The sequence below is a fragment of the Cyrtonyx montezumae genome, unplaced genomic scaffold (assembly GCF_038088225.1).
Source record: "Cyrtonyx montezumae isolate F1298 unplaced genomic scaffold, pur_monq_1.0 scaffold_59, whole genome shotgun sequence".
NCBI classification, from domain to species: Eukaryota; Metazoa; Chordata; class Aves; order Galliformes; family Odontophoridae; genus Cyrtonyx; species Cyrtonyx montezumae.
The window spans coordinates 597774-611736 of NW_027072066.1; the positions used below are offsets into that span (position 1 = coordinate 597774).

At 59.1% G+C, this 13963-nt stretch overlaps 1 protein-coding gene across 1 annotated transcript in view; it reads left to right on the plus strand.

The window, feature by feature from the left end:
- The window catches only part of SHANK3 (SH3 and multiple ankyrin repeat domains 3), a 255468-nt gene that overhangs the window by 121961 nt on the left and 119544 nt on the right, over positions 1-13963 (plus strand). The window contains 1 exon segment of the mRNA XM_065749212.1: positions 3915-4108. Coding sequence (XP_065605284.1) covers positions 3915-4108 — 194 coding nt within the window.

Below are 13963 nucleotides of genomic sequence, written 5' to 3' on the forward strand. Positions count from 1 at the left end.
CAGCATGGGGCAGGATTTTGTATGGGGCAGGATCCTGACTGGGGGCAGGATCCCTGCGTGGGGCAGGAAGGCACCGCCTCTCCTTGCAGTCCCATGGGGAGGGGGAGAACATGGGCACCGTGGGCAGCAGAGTCACCGTTGTACACGGGGGACGTGGGGAAGCTCCTCAGCTGCTTAATAAACACCGCTGCGGTCGTGTTTGTTGTATGCATAATATACGAGGTGCGTTGGCTCCCGCTCAGAATGAGGTGATGGATCCAGTGGTGACGTGCTGCAGCACAGCCATGCAGAGAAAGGGATGAAGTGTGCTCCTCTGGGCATCGGGGTGGAGCAGGAACCCACCGAGGGCGCTCCTGTCTGCACCGATGGGAGATAAACCACGGCCACACGGCTCTGCCAGCCTTACCCAGTTGGGAGCATGGGTGGGAATGTGCCTGGAGTGAGCCTGAACACGGAGCAGCTGCGTGGCTGACACAGGTCTCCATCAGGCAGGCATTAACATGAAATATGATTAAACTAATTAACATCCCTTAATTGAAATTGAGCTTGACGAAAAATAGACCAAACAAAACTGGTTGCGTTCTTTGAAACTGTTACAAAACTTGTTATAAATGTACCTCCAGTATAATGGATGGAGGCTGCGGAGACATTTTGACTTAATAACTCCTTAATGATTAAAAAAATGAGTGTGCTGCAAAATCAATATGGCAGATATGAACTGGATTGCAAGCCACGTAATTAATGCTTCCTTGATGCAGCTGCTGAAGGGGAGTCACGGGCAATTTGGGCTGTCGTTCCGATCTCATGGTGCCTGTGCCGGGGCCACTCTTGGTCCTGGGGTACTTTTGAACACAGTCAGCACTGCAGCGTTGGGAGAGATGGGGAAGTGGTGGGAGAAGCGAGGTCGCAGGAACCCAGAAGTGTAGGGGTGAGATCTCTGCATCTCCCCCCACCCGACCCCCCACCCCAGCAGCCCCTACAGCAGCTGCATACATGGCATCCAGGCAGGATTGGATCCCTGCAGACAAGGAGATCCCCCACCATCTGGGAAGCTGTACCGAGGCTCTGTGACCCCTGCAGCACAAAGTTCTTCCTCACGATCCGATGGAGCTCCCCAGGCTCCCCTCTGTGCCCACTGCCCCTTCTCCTGTCGCTGAACAGAGCCCGGCCCCCTCCTCCTGACCACCGCCCGTCCGACATCCATCAGCACTGCTCAGATCCCCTCTCTCTTTCTCTCCTCCAGGTGCACAGTCCTGGGTCCCCATCAGGAGGTGCCCCATCTCTGCACCCTCTGCTGGCCTCTGCCAGCAGTTCCCAGTCTACCCTGAACTGGGGAGCCCTGCACTGGGCACAGCACTCCAGCTGTACCCCCCAGGGCAGAGCAGAGAGGAGAAGCACCTCCCTGCCCTGCTGGCCTAGCTCTGTGCAGGACAGCCCATGGTCCCATCAGCTGCCTCAGCTACCAGGGCACACTGCTGGCTCACGGTCACCTTGTGGTGTACCACTGGTCAATTGCTGCTCAACCGTTGGCTGCTCAACCCCAGGTCCATCTCTGCAGAGCTCCTTCCCAGCAGCTCAGCCCCTCAACTTGTCCTGATGCTGCTGTTCTTCCTCCCCAGGTGTAGGACCCTGCACTGCCCTCGCTGAGCCCCATCACGTTCCTCTTTGCTCAACTCTTCAGTCCCTGTGTGAGCGTGTGGGGCTCAGCCCCGTGGGTCGGTGGGTGTGGGGCTGCTGTGTCCGAGAGCCCATGGGCACGGGGCACACTTTGCTGTGAGCTGCCTTAATGCCAACGTGTTGTTCATGCTGCTCGCAGCTGTTTCTGAAAGCATAAAGGAGCTCTTTAAAGCTCTGAGCTGGTCTTTAATATCTCTGCATTGACTAAAACATGATACCAGAGTGACATTTGGAAGCATTATAAGGCAAGGGGAGCTATTTATTTCTTATTAAGGTGTTTTTTTTTCCCTCGGGAGGCTGAGGTGTGGTATGGAGGACAGGGGCTGCGGGGTGACCCAGCACTTGGCTGAGGCTCTGTGCCTGCTGTGTCTGAGCCCTCCTTTCTCCCAGCTGCACCCGAGGAGAGGTCTGGGTGCTCGGTGGCCTCCACTTGTGGGGATGTGTGGAAGTGATGGGTTTCCCCACTGCACTGGGTGCTCCGGCCCAACTGAATCCGTGCCCCCGGGGCAGTCTGAGCAGCAGTGGGGATGGTGGTCCCGCTGGAGTGCAGCAGCGACATGGGGCAGCCCCATCGGGGGTACAGAGCACAGCCCACAGGGCGTGCAGGGGGAGGATGTGTGCAGGAAACCACGAACAGGGTCTGCAAAGCTGGGGGATGGGGCTGCTGGCTCGGGGCAGGGGCTGCAGGCATTGGGTACGGGGTTGATGTGGGACACGGAGCTTCAGACGTGGGGCAGAGGCTGCAATCGTTGAGCGCTGGGAGCCAAGCGTGGGGCAGGGCTGCGGTTTTTGGGCATTGGGCTGCAGGCTCGGGCGGGGCTGCAGCGGCAGGAGCCGGGCTGAGCTCCGCGGCACTGCTCGGGGAGCGGAGCCGGAGCTGCTCCCGGCGCGGGGGTGCGGGTCCCGAGCAGAGGGCGCTGACCGCCCCCGGGACCGGGAGCTGAGCCCCGTCCGCGAGATGCCCCCGGGTACATCCATCCCCGGTTCCTCCCTGCGCGGCCCCCACCCGCAGTGTCCCACGCCACACTGCCCGAGGCTGCCCGGCGGAGACGGCCGCTGGGGGGCGGTGCCTATCCCCGTCCCATCCCCATCTCCCGCCCGTCCCATCCCCGTCCCATCCCCATCCCCTACCTATCTTGTCTCCATATCCATCCCCCTCCTGTCTCATCCCCATCCCCATCCCCATCCCATCCCTAATGCATCTCCATACCTATCCCTCTCCCCTTTCTGTCCCATCCCTCTCCCCATCCCATCCCATCCCTATCACACCTCCATCCCCATCCCCCTCCCATCTCATCCCCTTCCCCATTCCATCCCCATCTCATCTCCATCCCTATCCCGTTCTATCCCCATCCCATCCCATCCCATCTCATCACCATCCCCCTCTCCCTTTCCATTTCCATTTCCATCCCCATCCCATCTCATCTCAGCCCCATCCCCCTCCCCCTCCCCCTCCCCCTCTCCATCTCCATCCCCATCCCATCTCATCCCCTTCCCCATCCCATCCCATCCCATCCCATCCCATCCCATCCCATCCCATCCCATCCCATCCCATCCCATCCCATCTCATCCCCATCCCCCTCCCCCTCTCCATCCCCATCCCCATCCCATCCCATCTCATCCCCATCCCCATCTCCCTTTCCATTTCCATTTCCATCCCCATCCCATCTCATCTCATCTCATCCCCATCCCCCTCCCCCTCCCCCTCTCCATCCCCATCCCCATCCCATCTCATCCCCCTCCCCATCCCGCCCTATCGCATCCCCATCCCGCTCCATCCCCACCCGCATCCCAGTCCCCGTTCCAATCCATCCCATTCCCACCGCCCTCCCCCCCCGTCCCGTCCCGTCCCGTCCCCTCCCCGTGTCCCCACCCCGTCCCTTCCCGGTAGGCGCGGCGGGGGCGGAGGCGCGGATCCCCGCCCGCAGGGAGGAGCCGCCGCCGGCGGGCAGCTGCCCCGGGCCATGGTGCGCGCGGCGGCGGCGGCGCGGCGCCGGAGGGAGCGGGAGCGGAGCGGCGCGCGGGGCGGGCGGCGCCGCGCCATGGAGCCGGCGGCGGGCGGCGGCCCCGGAGCCGCAGCCGTTGCCCGCGCCCGGGCGGCGCCGCGGCGGCCGGGGCTGCGCTGAAGCCCCGGAGCCCCCCGCGGCCGCGGCGGCCGCCGCCGTCCCCGCCATGGCGCAGCCCGCGGGCCGCGAGCTGCCGGGCATCAGCACCGTAACGTACGTCTTCGTTTACAGCCCCGGCGGCCCCGCGGGTCCCCCCGGGCCCGGCCCCGGCCCCGAGCCCGCGCCGCACGCCGCGCCCGCCCCGCTGCGCGGCCCCAAGCGGAAGCTGTACAGCGCCGTGCCCGGCCGCAAGTTCATCGTGGTGAAGAGCTACGCGCCGCAGGGCGAGGGCGAGATCCAGCTGAACCGGGGAGAAGCCGTCAAGGGTGAGTGCGGCGGGGACGCGGGCAGCCACGCGCGCCCGGGGGCGGGCGGGGGTCGCGGCCGTGGGGCGACGGGTGCGTGTGTGTGAGCACGGTGAGGGGATGCGGGGCCGCGGGCGGCCCTGGGGGGTGGGAACTCAGTGGGGCCGGGGGTGCCGGGCTGGTGCAGGTGGCTGTGTGTGGGGTTGTGGGGCGATGGAGCCCGCGATCGGGGCTCAGCGGTGGAGCTTTGGGGCGCGGGTGTGGGGCGCGGGTGTGCAGCCTTCAGGCCTTGGAGTGGATCCCAGGTACGGTGGCAGGTGTGGGGCCTGGGAGCCCTGGAGTGGGTCCCCGGTGTGGGGTCTGGGAGCTCTGGAGTGGGTCCCCGTGGCTCTGCTCCATGCCCCAGGCCCTGGTGCTCGGTGCCAGCTCCATGGCGCACGCCCTGTGCTCAGTGCTGGACTGGGAGCCCCAGTGAGTGGACGGTGCTTGACTGGGGTCCCAGTGCCATCCTTGGGTGCTGCTGGGGTGCGTGGCCGTGATGCAGTGCGGTGCCTTTGTACGGGCAGTGAAGGTGGAGAGGAAACACCATCCATGCGTGCAGAGCTCCCAGCCTCGCAGTCCCAGCGATGCAGGGCTGGTTGGAGACGGCGGCTGAGGGGGATGATGGCATTGTTGGGCAGCTGCTCGGAAGGCACATAAACCTGCAGCGGGTCAGGAGTCGGCTGCCAGCAGTAGCAGTGACAAGAGGCTTCCTCTGCAAGAACCTAATTCCAGTGCTTCACAGAAAGTTGAAGGATCTTCCTTCTCTCCATCTTCCTGCCTCCGCCTCTGCAGAGATGGGGCTTTTCCCCTCGACACCCACGTACCGGTGTTTTCCATCCTGCGGTTCCTCATCTCGTTGTGCATTTGCGCCAGGGAGGTGGTCCCATACCAGCCCGTAGTGATTACACCGGAATGTGTAATTCATGAGCTCACCTGTTGCTGTTTGCACATCGCTGAGCGCGGACGTGGTGCTGGAGAGAAGAGGGCTGGTCGCACCCCAGCGTGGATGGGGCTCAGCGGGAGCGGGAGGGACCCATGGTGGCCCTGTGGGAAGGACGTCGGGCAGGGTGGGTGGGCTGTGTGCTGCTGTTGTGGTGCTCCTCTATAGCTGCAGGAACATGGACTCGTGGGCAGGGTGTCCTGGTTTTGCAGGGTGGTCATTGTATCATTCAGGTTGGGAAAGACCTCTCAGATCAACAGTCCAAGCTCAACCCATCCCACAGTGCCCACGTGCCACATCCCCACGGCCCTGGGACACCCCCACGGACGGGGACTCCCCACTGCCCTGGGCAGCTGTGCCAGTGCTGAGCGCTCTTTGGAGCACAGATCGTTCCCCATCTCCAAGCTGACCCTCCGCAGCGCTCCGTCAGCCCATCCCCTCTCGTCCTATCGCCGTTCCCTGGGGATAGAGACCGAGCCCTACTTCGCTCCGTGCTCCTTTCAGCAGTGGCAGAGAGCGCTGAGCTCTCCTGAGCCCCTCTGCTCCGCACTGCCCCATCCCACTCCCTCAGCCGCTCCCCATGGGACCACGTGGTGTGGTGTGAAGCAGGGCCTTGTTCCCAAGCAATTGCTGTCAGTCCTGCAAAGAGCTGGTGGTCCCTGAGCATTTCCCTCTGTTCTGCTTAGGGATTGCACGCTATGTTAAAAGCAGGTTGGCTCCTGCCAGGTTCCTGCCACGTGTTGACATTACAGCGTTGGGCTCATGCTGGGTTTGTTGCTCTGGATCTTTCCTTGTGAGCTGTTGGTGGAAATTGGGTTGAAAGTGGGGTGCAGGTCAGGGAGTGAACATGGCAGTGTGCTGTGACCACCCTGGTGGCCACTGGGTGACAAAGGACAGGAATCCATGCGTGCTGTGGCCATCCTGGTGGCCACTGGGTGACAAAGGACAGGAATCCATGCGTGCTGTGGCCATCCTGGTGGCCACTGGGTGACAAAGGATGACAATCGATGCTGATATTTCATCTGTAAGATAGCAAAGGGCTGTGCAGTGAGGGAGAGTCTGTCCTTGAGCTGCTTGTTGCTGATAATGACAAACAGAATGAGATGTCAGAGCCCCAAGCAAGGCAAGAACCGACCGTCACCGGCCTCAGAATCCCGAGGTTGCCGAGAGCAGTGGCTCCTGGCAGGGGGACTCGGACAGCAGCCGGGGGGTGAGGGGAAACCAGGAATGTGCTGAACGCACTGGTTCTGGATCTCATTTCTTCACACGTTGTGATCAGGAGGAGTGATTCTCAAGCAACTGTTACTATGTGCACCCAGCAGTGAGTTCTGCTCCGCGCTGCAGTGTCTGAGCCGGCCCCGCGTGGAGTTGCTGGCGTTCGTTGGATGGTTGCTGCCACAGTGCTCAGTTGTGCCAGAGGTTTGGAGATGGGGTTATTTTACCCATGATTCGGGTTGTTGTAAGGCTGAGTGGTCAGTGCCGGTTCCTCTGACTTCCTTCAGCCAGCACACAGCTCTGGGAAGCAGGACCTGGGGGTCCTGGTGGGTGAGGAGCTGGTCAGGAGTCATCGAACCGTGACTGCTTTGGGTTGGAAGGGACCTTCATAGGATCACAGACTGGTTTGGGATGGAAGGACCCTTTTAAGGCCATCAGGTCCCACTCCCTGTGATGAGCCACAGCTCCGTCAGTGCTCAGAGCCCTGTCCCCTGAGTGTGGGTGCCTGCAGGGCTGGGGCAGCACCGGCTGTCTGTGCCTCGCTGCCCTCAGCACGAAGCACTCCCTCACTGGGAGCCCTACACCCACCTGTGAGCTGCTCCTGGCTTCTGCTGAGGTCTCTCCGCTGCCTCTCAGTGCTGGAGGCGGCTCTGGAACCTTCCACGCTTTGCACTTCTGCTGATCTGCTTGAATCCTATAGTCACACAGGTCGGATAGGACCCCTAGGCTCACGGAGTCCGACTGAAGCAGCAGTGCTCCCAGCTGTGTGGCCGCCTGTTTCAGTGCCCCGTACACTGCAGCTGTCAGGACCTGGCTCCAACGTGCTGCACCGCGGCTCAAGGATGGTCCTGTCCGCACAAACCAGCGCTCAGTGCCCACGGGTGTGGCCCCATAGGGCTGCGTGTGGGCTGGAGGGCAGCGCCCACCCCGTGCTGTAGTGCCCCTGTTCTGAGGTCCCTGTGTTCTCCCTCTGAGCCCCGGTTTGTTACTGGGTGTCCCCGTGAGCCCCCGGGGCCGCAGTGTTTCACTCTCAGTTCCCCGTATCAGTGGGGCTGTTGGGACCGGGGTGTGTTGGAAGCGGCTCTTGGCCCAACACTGGGGTTGGGTGGGAGCTGGGGAGGGCGGGTGGGAGCTGCGGGGCTCCCGGCACCCATCGGTCCCACTGATGCTGACATAGTGCTGCGTGGGTCCCTCCGGGCTGCGCCGGCGGTCGTGATTGGAAGTGAGGAGTTTTCAGGACCACCGACAGCTCTTCGAGACCGAGATGCATTTTTTCCTCCTGTTGGAAACTCCGACAGGTGAAGTGTGGAAGGAAAACCTAAGAATGGCTTACGGAGGTTAGAAGAAAATGAAGGGAATAAAACCAACATGTCTCCGGCAGCTGGAAGAACCTAGTTTGGGAAGAAGAGGGGATTTTGTTGTGTGCTTGTCCAGCGGTGTGGCTGCGGGATGAGGCACGGTCCTGTGCCCGCTGCGGGCACTTGTGGTGGCAGTGCTGTGCCATGGTGCAGTTCCTGTCCTGGACCCGAGCAGGGCCCCGTCCCGGTGTCACTTTGTGCTGTCAGCTCTGAGCATGGCGAGCTGCGGGCATTGCTTCCTCCCCTGGGGCAGGGGACCCACGGTCACTGCATTCAGAGATTTCTCCAAGGCCAGCCCAGCGCGTGCAGCCCACGTTTCCCTTCTGGCTGTTTCATGCTACGTTTCACAGAACCACAGAGTGGCCCGGGTTGGAAGGGGCCTCAAGGATCATGAATTTCCAACCACCTCCCCATATAATGCTAGACCAGGCTGCCTGGGACCCCTTCCAACCTGGCCTTGAACACCTCCAGGGACAGGACACCCACAACATCTCTGGGCAGCCTGTTCCAGCACCTCACCACTCTCATAGTAAAGAACTTCCCCCTGACATCCAACCTAAATCTTCCCTCCCTCAACTTAAAACCATTTCCCTTCATCCTGCTGTTATCTACCCTTCCCAAGAGCTGACTCCTCTCCTGTTTATAGGCTCCTTTAGGTCCTGAAAGGCTGCAGTGAGGTCACCCCGCAGCCTTCTTTTCTCCAGGCTGCCCAAGCCCAGCTCCCTCAGCCTGTCTTCATAGGGGAGTTGCTCCAGCCCTCTGAGCATCTTCGTGGCTCTCCTCTGGATCCCCTCCAACAGCTCTGTGTTTTTCTTGTACTGGGGGCTCCAGTCCTGGACACAGTACTCCAGATGGGGCCTCACAGGAGCAGAGCAGAGAGGGACAATGCCCTCCCTGTCCCTGTTTCACAGCCCTGAAAGTCTTAGAGCTGGGTAGGGCCCACGGGTGGGATTCCAGGTGGGCTGCTCGGGTCGTGGGCACGGGAGGGTGGGATGCAGCTGCGTGACGGCTCCTGGAGCCGCACTGCTGTGGCTGGGCGTGGGGCAGTGCTTTGCAGCAGTGGGTCCCTGCCACAGCTCAGCTGTGGGCCGCAGCCGGAGGGCTCGCTTGTGTCTCTGCGTGAAGCTCCATCTGCTCACTTCTATATAAATATCTGACCTCCTTCCTGTCCCCGCTGTGCTCTTTTTTGCCGGTTGTGGCATTAGGCAGGTAATCGTTCCTGATGCAGGAAGGTGTCCATTTTCATGGCTCTGTAGAAGTTACTCCTCGGCGTGTTGGTGCTCTCTTGTCCAGATGTTCCACGGAAGTTCTGCTTTTGTTTCATTTATTGAAACCCCACTCGCCGTTTTAAGTCCCTTCTATATCTGCTTAACCACGCATTGTTTTACCATTAGCGTCCCTCCATTCCTTACATCTTCTCCTGCAATTAAGTTTTGTTAGTGCCTCCAATCAAGCCTTTGCCTCTTCTCCTTAATGAGTTTGGTTTCTGTTACAAACAAGTGGAGCTCTGCGATGACCGTCCTGGGCAGCGTCCCGTTGGGCATTGCATTGCTGTGGTTAAGACAATGTAAGAAGTGAAACAGACTGAATTCTAAAGCAGAGCAACCTCCTGGTGTTGAGGAATATTAGATATTTTTAACTCGAGCTATAAACTGTATGTCCCTTTCCCGTCCTTCTGCGTGCTTGTTCACTTCTCCAGTGTCAGACACAGAGGTGGCTGTACTTCAGCCCTGGTGTTTCTCCGTGGCTCGCTGCTGATGCACTCCTTGGGTTGTTCCAAGCTGCCCATGGCTTTGCACTCCCATTCACTGGAGGAGCTGCGATGGGAGGAGGGGGCATCCAGCCCACCGCAGGGGTTGGGGCTTTGGGGATGTGTAGATCCCTTCCAGCCCAACCATTCTGTGGCTCTTTGAGACCCAGAAGGGCTGCATGGGACAGGAGGGCTGTGACGATGCAGCCTGTAGGAGTGGGACCAGGATCGGGGGGTGTGAACCCCCCTGGGCAGCATCAGACACTCGGTCCCAAATGAGGAGCAACGCTGTGGGTCACGAAGGTGCTGTGGGGCAGCGGGTGCATGGGACAGCAGTTCGTGGGGCTCATAGAAGGTTTCTGAAGTGCTGCTGTTGGTCTGACATCAAGCACACATTAGGAGGAGGGCTGGGAGTGCCTAACGAGGACGAGGCAATGGGAAGAGGTGTCAGAATTGACTACAGCGTAAAGGAGAAATGGAGATTCCCTGGGGACGTGCAGAACACGCCGTCCCTCTGTGGTTATTAAAGCTGCCACCGGTTGGCATTACAAACTCTATTTTTAGCAGTCCTAAACTATGGCGAGAAAAATTGGTCTGGCCTGAAATTTTCTCACTCTGCTTCAAGTTTAATTCTTGCCACGGGTCAGGCTGCACGGGTCAGGCTCGCTCAGCATGGAATTACAGATTCATTCCGGTGGAAAAGAGCTCTGAGATCCCCAACCCAACCCCAACCCGTCCCACAGTGCCCACTGGCCGTGTCCCCACGTGCCACATCCCCACGGCCCTGGGACACCCCCACGGACGGGGACTCCCCACTGCCCTGGGCAGCTGTGCCAGTGCTGAGCGCTCTTTGGAGCACAGATCGTTCCCCATCTCCAAGCTGACCCTCCGCAGCGCTCCGTCAGCCCATCCCCTCTCGTCCTATCGCCGTTCCCTGGGGATAGAGACCGAGCCCTACTTCGCTCCGTGCTCCTTTCAGCAGTGGCAGAGAGCGCTGAGCTCTCCCTGAGCCCCTCTGCTCCAGTGGTCGCATGCTGGGTCTGGAAGATGTCGTCTTCACACAAACTTAAGCTGAGGTTTTTTTTTATGATGGTGCCAAACCCCATTGATCCCGCTCCTCCCTTTCTAGCGCTATTTCTGGGAATTAGTTTTCCTGAGTGTTTCTGTACTCACCTCGGGACTGGGATGGAATTGGAATTCCTGGAGCAGCTTTTCCTTCGAAAAAGAGTCATGAAATTCTTTCTGTTCCCTCTTGTTCTTTCTGGGAAGGTCATTTTGAAAGAGATGGGAAGAAGCCAGGATGCAGCTTGTGTCTGTCGCCTGCTATGAGAATTACACAACCTCTCGGGATCGCTGTCTGTCATAAGTCCTGCTTTCTGCTGTGCTACATTTCCTTGAGTTTCGGGCAGGATTTTTCCACTGAGTGCAGCGGGGCGGCAGCGCGGCCGCTGGGCATTGGTGCTGTGAAGCTGAAATGTCCAGCCTCAGCCAGACCGTCCCTCGGGAAAGGACAGCGTCATTGACCAGAAATGTTCTGCTCAAAAGTTTGGGTAGTAAATGGTCAGAAAACAAAGTGGGGGCAGAGGGATGGTGTCGACAGAACCACACTGGGATCTCCATCCCAAGAAGCAGCATTGGCCTGAGCTGCCGGGAGCCGTCCACCTCCAGCTTCACTTTCCATCCCGGGACACAACTGAGAGGATTTTGCTTCTCTATGATAAAAAGAAACCCCTAAAACTTTTTGATCCTTCCTTTTTCTTCAGCACGAATCCCTGTGCCGGGGATTAGAAGGCCCCCAGCGTTTCCCCACCAGGAGATGCTCCATCTCTGCAGCCCTTTTTGTCTTGGAAAACCCCAAGGTCAGGAAGGCTCTTTCCTGTGATGCTCTGTGTTTTTCATTCATTCATTCTTTGCCTGCATGTTTCAATGACGTTTCTTCTCTCCTCTTATCAGTGGAGGGTGGGTATAACCATTTCCTTTTCCACGCTGCCGTGTTTGCATTTGCAAGGGAGGTTGCCTCTCTGAGATACGTGGAGATGAAATCCTTCAGTGCCTTCAGACGGTATTTTTGTAGTGGTGCCCAGTGTGAGGTTGGACAGCGAAAAGTTGGCGCTGGAGCTCAGCTCCTGCGGCGAAGCGTTGAGAGCCCTCTGCTGCTGTGCAGTCCCAGAGTCACTGAGGTTGGAAAAGACCTCTGAGATCACCGAGTCCAGCCCGACGCGTCCCACCGTGCCGGCTGAGCAGAGGAAGCCTTGCTGGGGGCCCAGACGAGCGAGATGGCATCAGAGCTCTCCCTTCCACGTCGCTCCATCTCCTCCTTTCCTATGGGTGCTGCTGTGAGCAGCTGCCTGCTCAGCCCCCCCCTCTTCTTCAGGGTTCCTGCAGACCCCTCAGAGGGCAGCAAAGTGTGTGTGCTTGAGCCTGACTCGCACCAAAAGCAGCCTTATTTCCTTGGTCTTATTTCCACTGGGCCGTGCAGAGTGGCTTCGTGTTGCTGCCTCCTGTGCACGTCTCGCTTTTGGATGCATTTTTTCCTTCCAAGAAATTTTTCTCTTGTAGATAACCCCTTTTAAACGTTCTCTGCCAAGCCCGTGATCCAATTTGTTCCTCATCCACTGGTTGTTCTCTGAGTGCTGCAGGACTTAAAAGTGCAAATGCCTGGGGAGAAGCCTAAAGTAATCCTCTTAATTTAACACTGAAGTGTTTTTTCAGGAGGTGTGTTGGGGGGGATTTGTGCTCCTGAACTCCTCCTGAAGGCCCTTCTCAATTTCCTGTGCTTTGTCTATAGCCGAGCTCTACTGCAAAGCTAAATTTGTCTCTCAGCTGTGCTCTGCTGAGCAGTGTGTTGGAGGGGATGAAGGGCTGCTGGACCCCACAGTACTGCCGGAATAGCAGACATTATTCCTTCCTCAGAGTTTATTCTGGCAGAGCTCAGCCCTCAGTGCAATGCTTTCTGCCTGTGGACACAGGAGGCACAGGACAGACAGAATCATGGACTCACAGAATGTTTTGGGTTGGAAGTGCCCTTCAAGACCATCTGATCCCACTCCCTGCCACGAGTACGGACACCCACAGCTCCATCAGTGCTCAGAGCCCCATCCCCTGACCGTGGCTGTCTGCAGGGATGGGGCAGCACTGCCTCTCTGGGCAACCTGTGCAGTGCCTCACCACCTCAAGCGTGAAGACCTTGCTCCTTGTGTCCAGTCTCAGTCTCCCTCTGTCATTTGGAAACCATCTCCTCTTGTCCTGTCGCACAGACCCCACTGAAGCGTCCATTCCCTCCTTCCCCACAGCCCCTTTAGGTACTGAAGGCCGCTCTCAGCTCTCCCCGCAGCCTTCCCTTCTCCAGCTGCACAGCCCCAGCTCTCAGCCCGTGCTCACAGGAGAGCTCTTCCATCCCTGGGACCATTTTTGTGTCCCTCCTCTGGACGCACTCCAACAGCTCCGTGTCCCTCCTGTGCTGAGCACTCCCACGTGGACGCAGTGCTCCGGGTGAGGTCTCCCAGCACAGAGCAGAGGGGCAGCTCCCCTCCCTCGCCCTGCTGGCCGTGCTGCTCTGCATGCACTCAGGGTGTGTTTGGCTCTCTGGGCTGTGAGGGCACAGTGCCGGCTCGCGGTGCTGCCCCCCACCAGCACCCCCAGGGCCCTTTTATCAGAGCTGGGCTCCATCCTTCCACCCCCAGCTTGTACTGAAGGTGGGGGCTGCCATGACCCATACCTTGTGCTCAGCTTTGTTGTACCCTGTAAGGTTCTCCTGGGCCCATCCTGGCTGGGGCTGTGTGGTGCTGCCCAGTGCTGATGGGGGCAGCCCTTCTCTCTGTTTCCTGCCCCACCATTGGCCCATCCCCAACCCAACCACGTCCTGGGGCTCAGGTTCTCACTGCCACCCACCCCCCACTTACGGCCCCCAACTCAGTGACTGAGCAGTCTGCTCTGCTCTACTGTGACTTGCTTGCAGCTTATTAGAACAAACACAAAAATCAAACAGAAAACAGGAATTAGGGCAGACACCTTTGGATGGGCCCGTCCTTTGGGCACGAGGTGACTAACGAGGAGCAGAGCACGAGCCCCTTGGCTCTGGGTATCACATTGCACAGGCTGCCTGTGGTTAGGGTGACCCCACCACTGCGCACCCATCACTGTGTGGTGGGAGTAGGGTGACCCCACCACTGCGCACCCATCACCGTGTGGTGGGAGTAGGGTGACCCAGCATCCCTGCGCTGCTCCAGGGGATGCTCTGAGGCTGTTGGGAGCAGGAGTGTTGACTCACCCATCTGCATGGGGCTGGCTGCCGTGCACAGCTGCACCTGAGGCCGTTGTCTAGACTCCCTGCAGTCAGTGGTGAGAAATAGCTCTTCCAGAGTGCAATTTATCTCATCCCAAGTTAGACATTTAAAATCAGTCTGATGAATCACACTCTGAAATAGCCCATTTCTCTGTTGACTAGCTCAGATATAGATAGCCCTTTCTCTGTTTCTCTTGACCATTAGCAGGGGCTCTTGCAATCCACAGCAGGGGTGCTCTCTTCAGCATCGGCTTCCCGTGCTCTGCTGTTGTCTTCAGCATCCCAT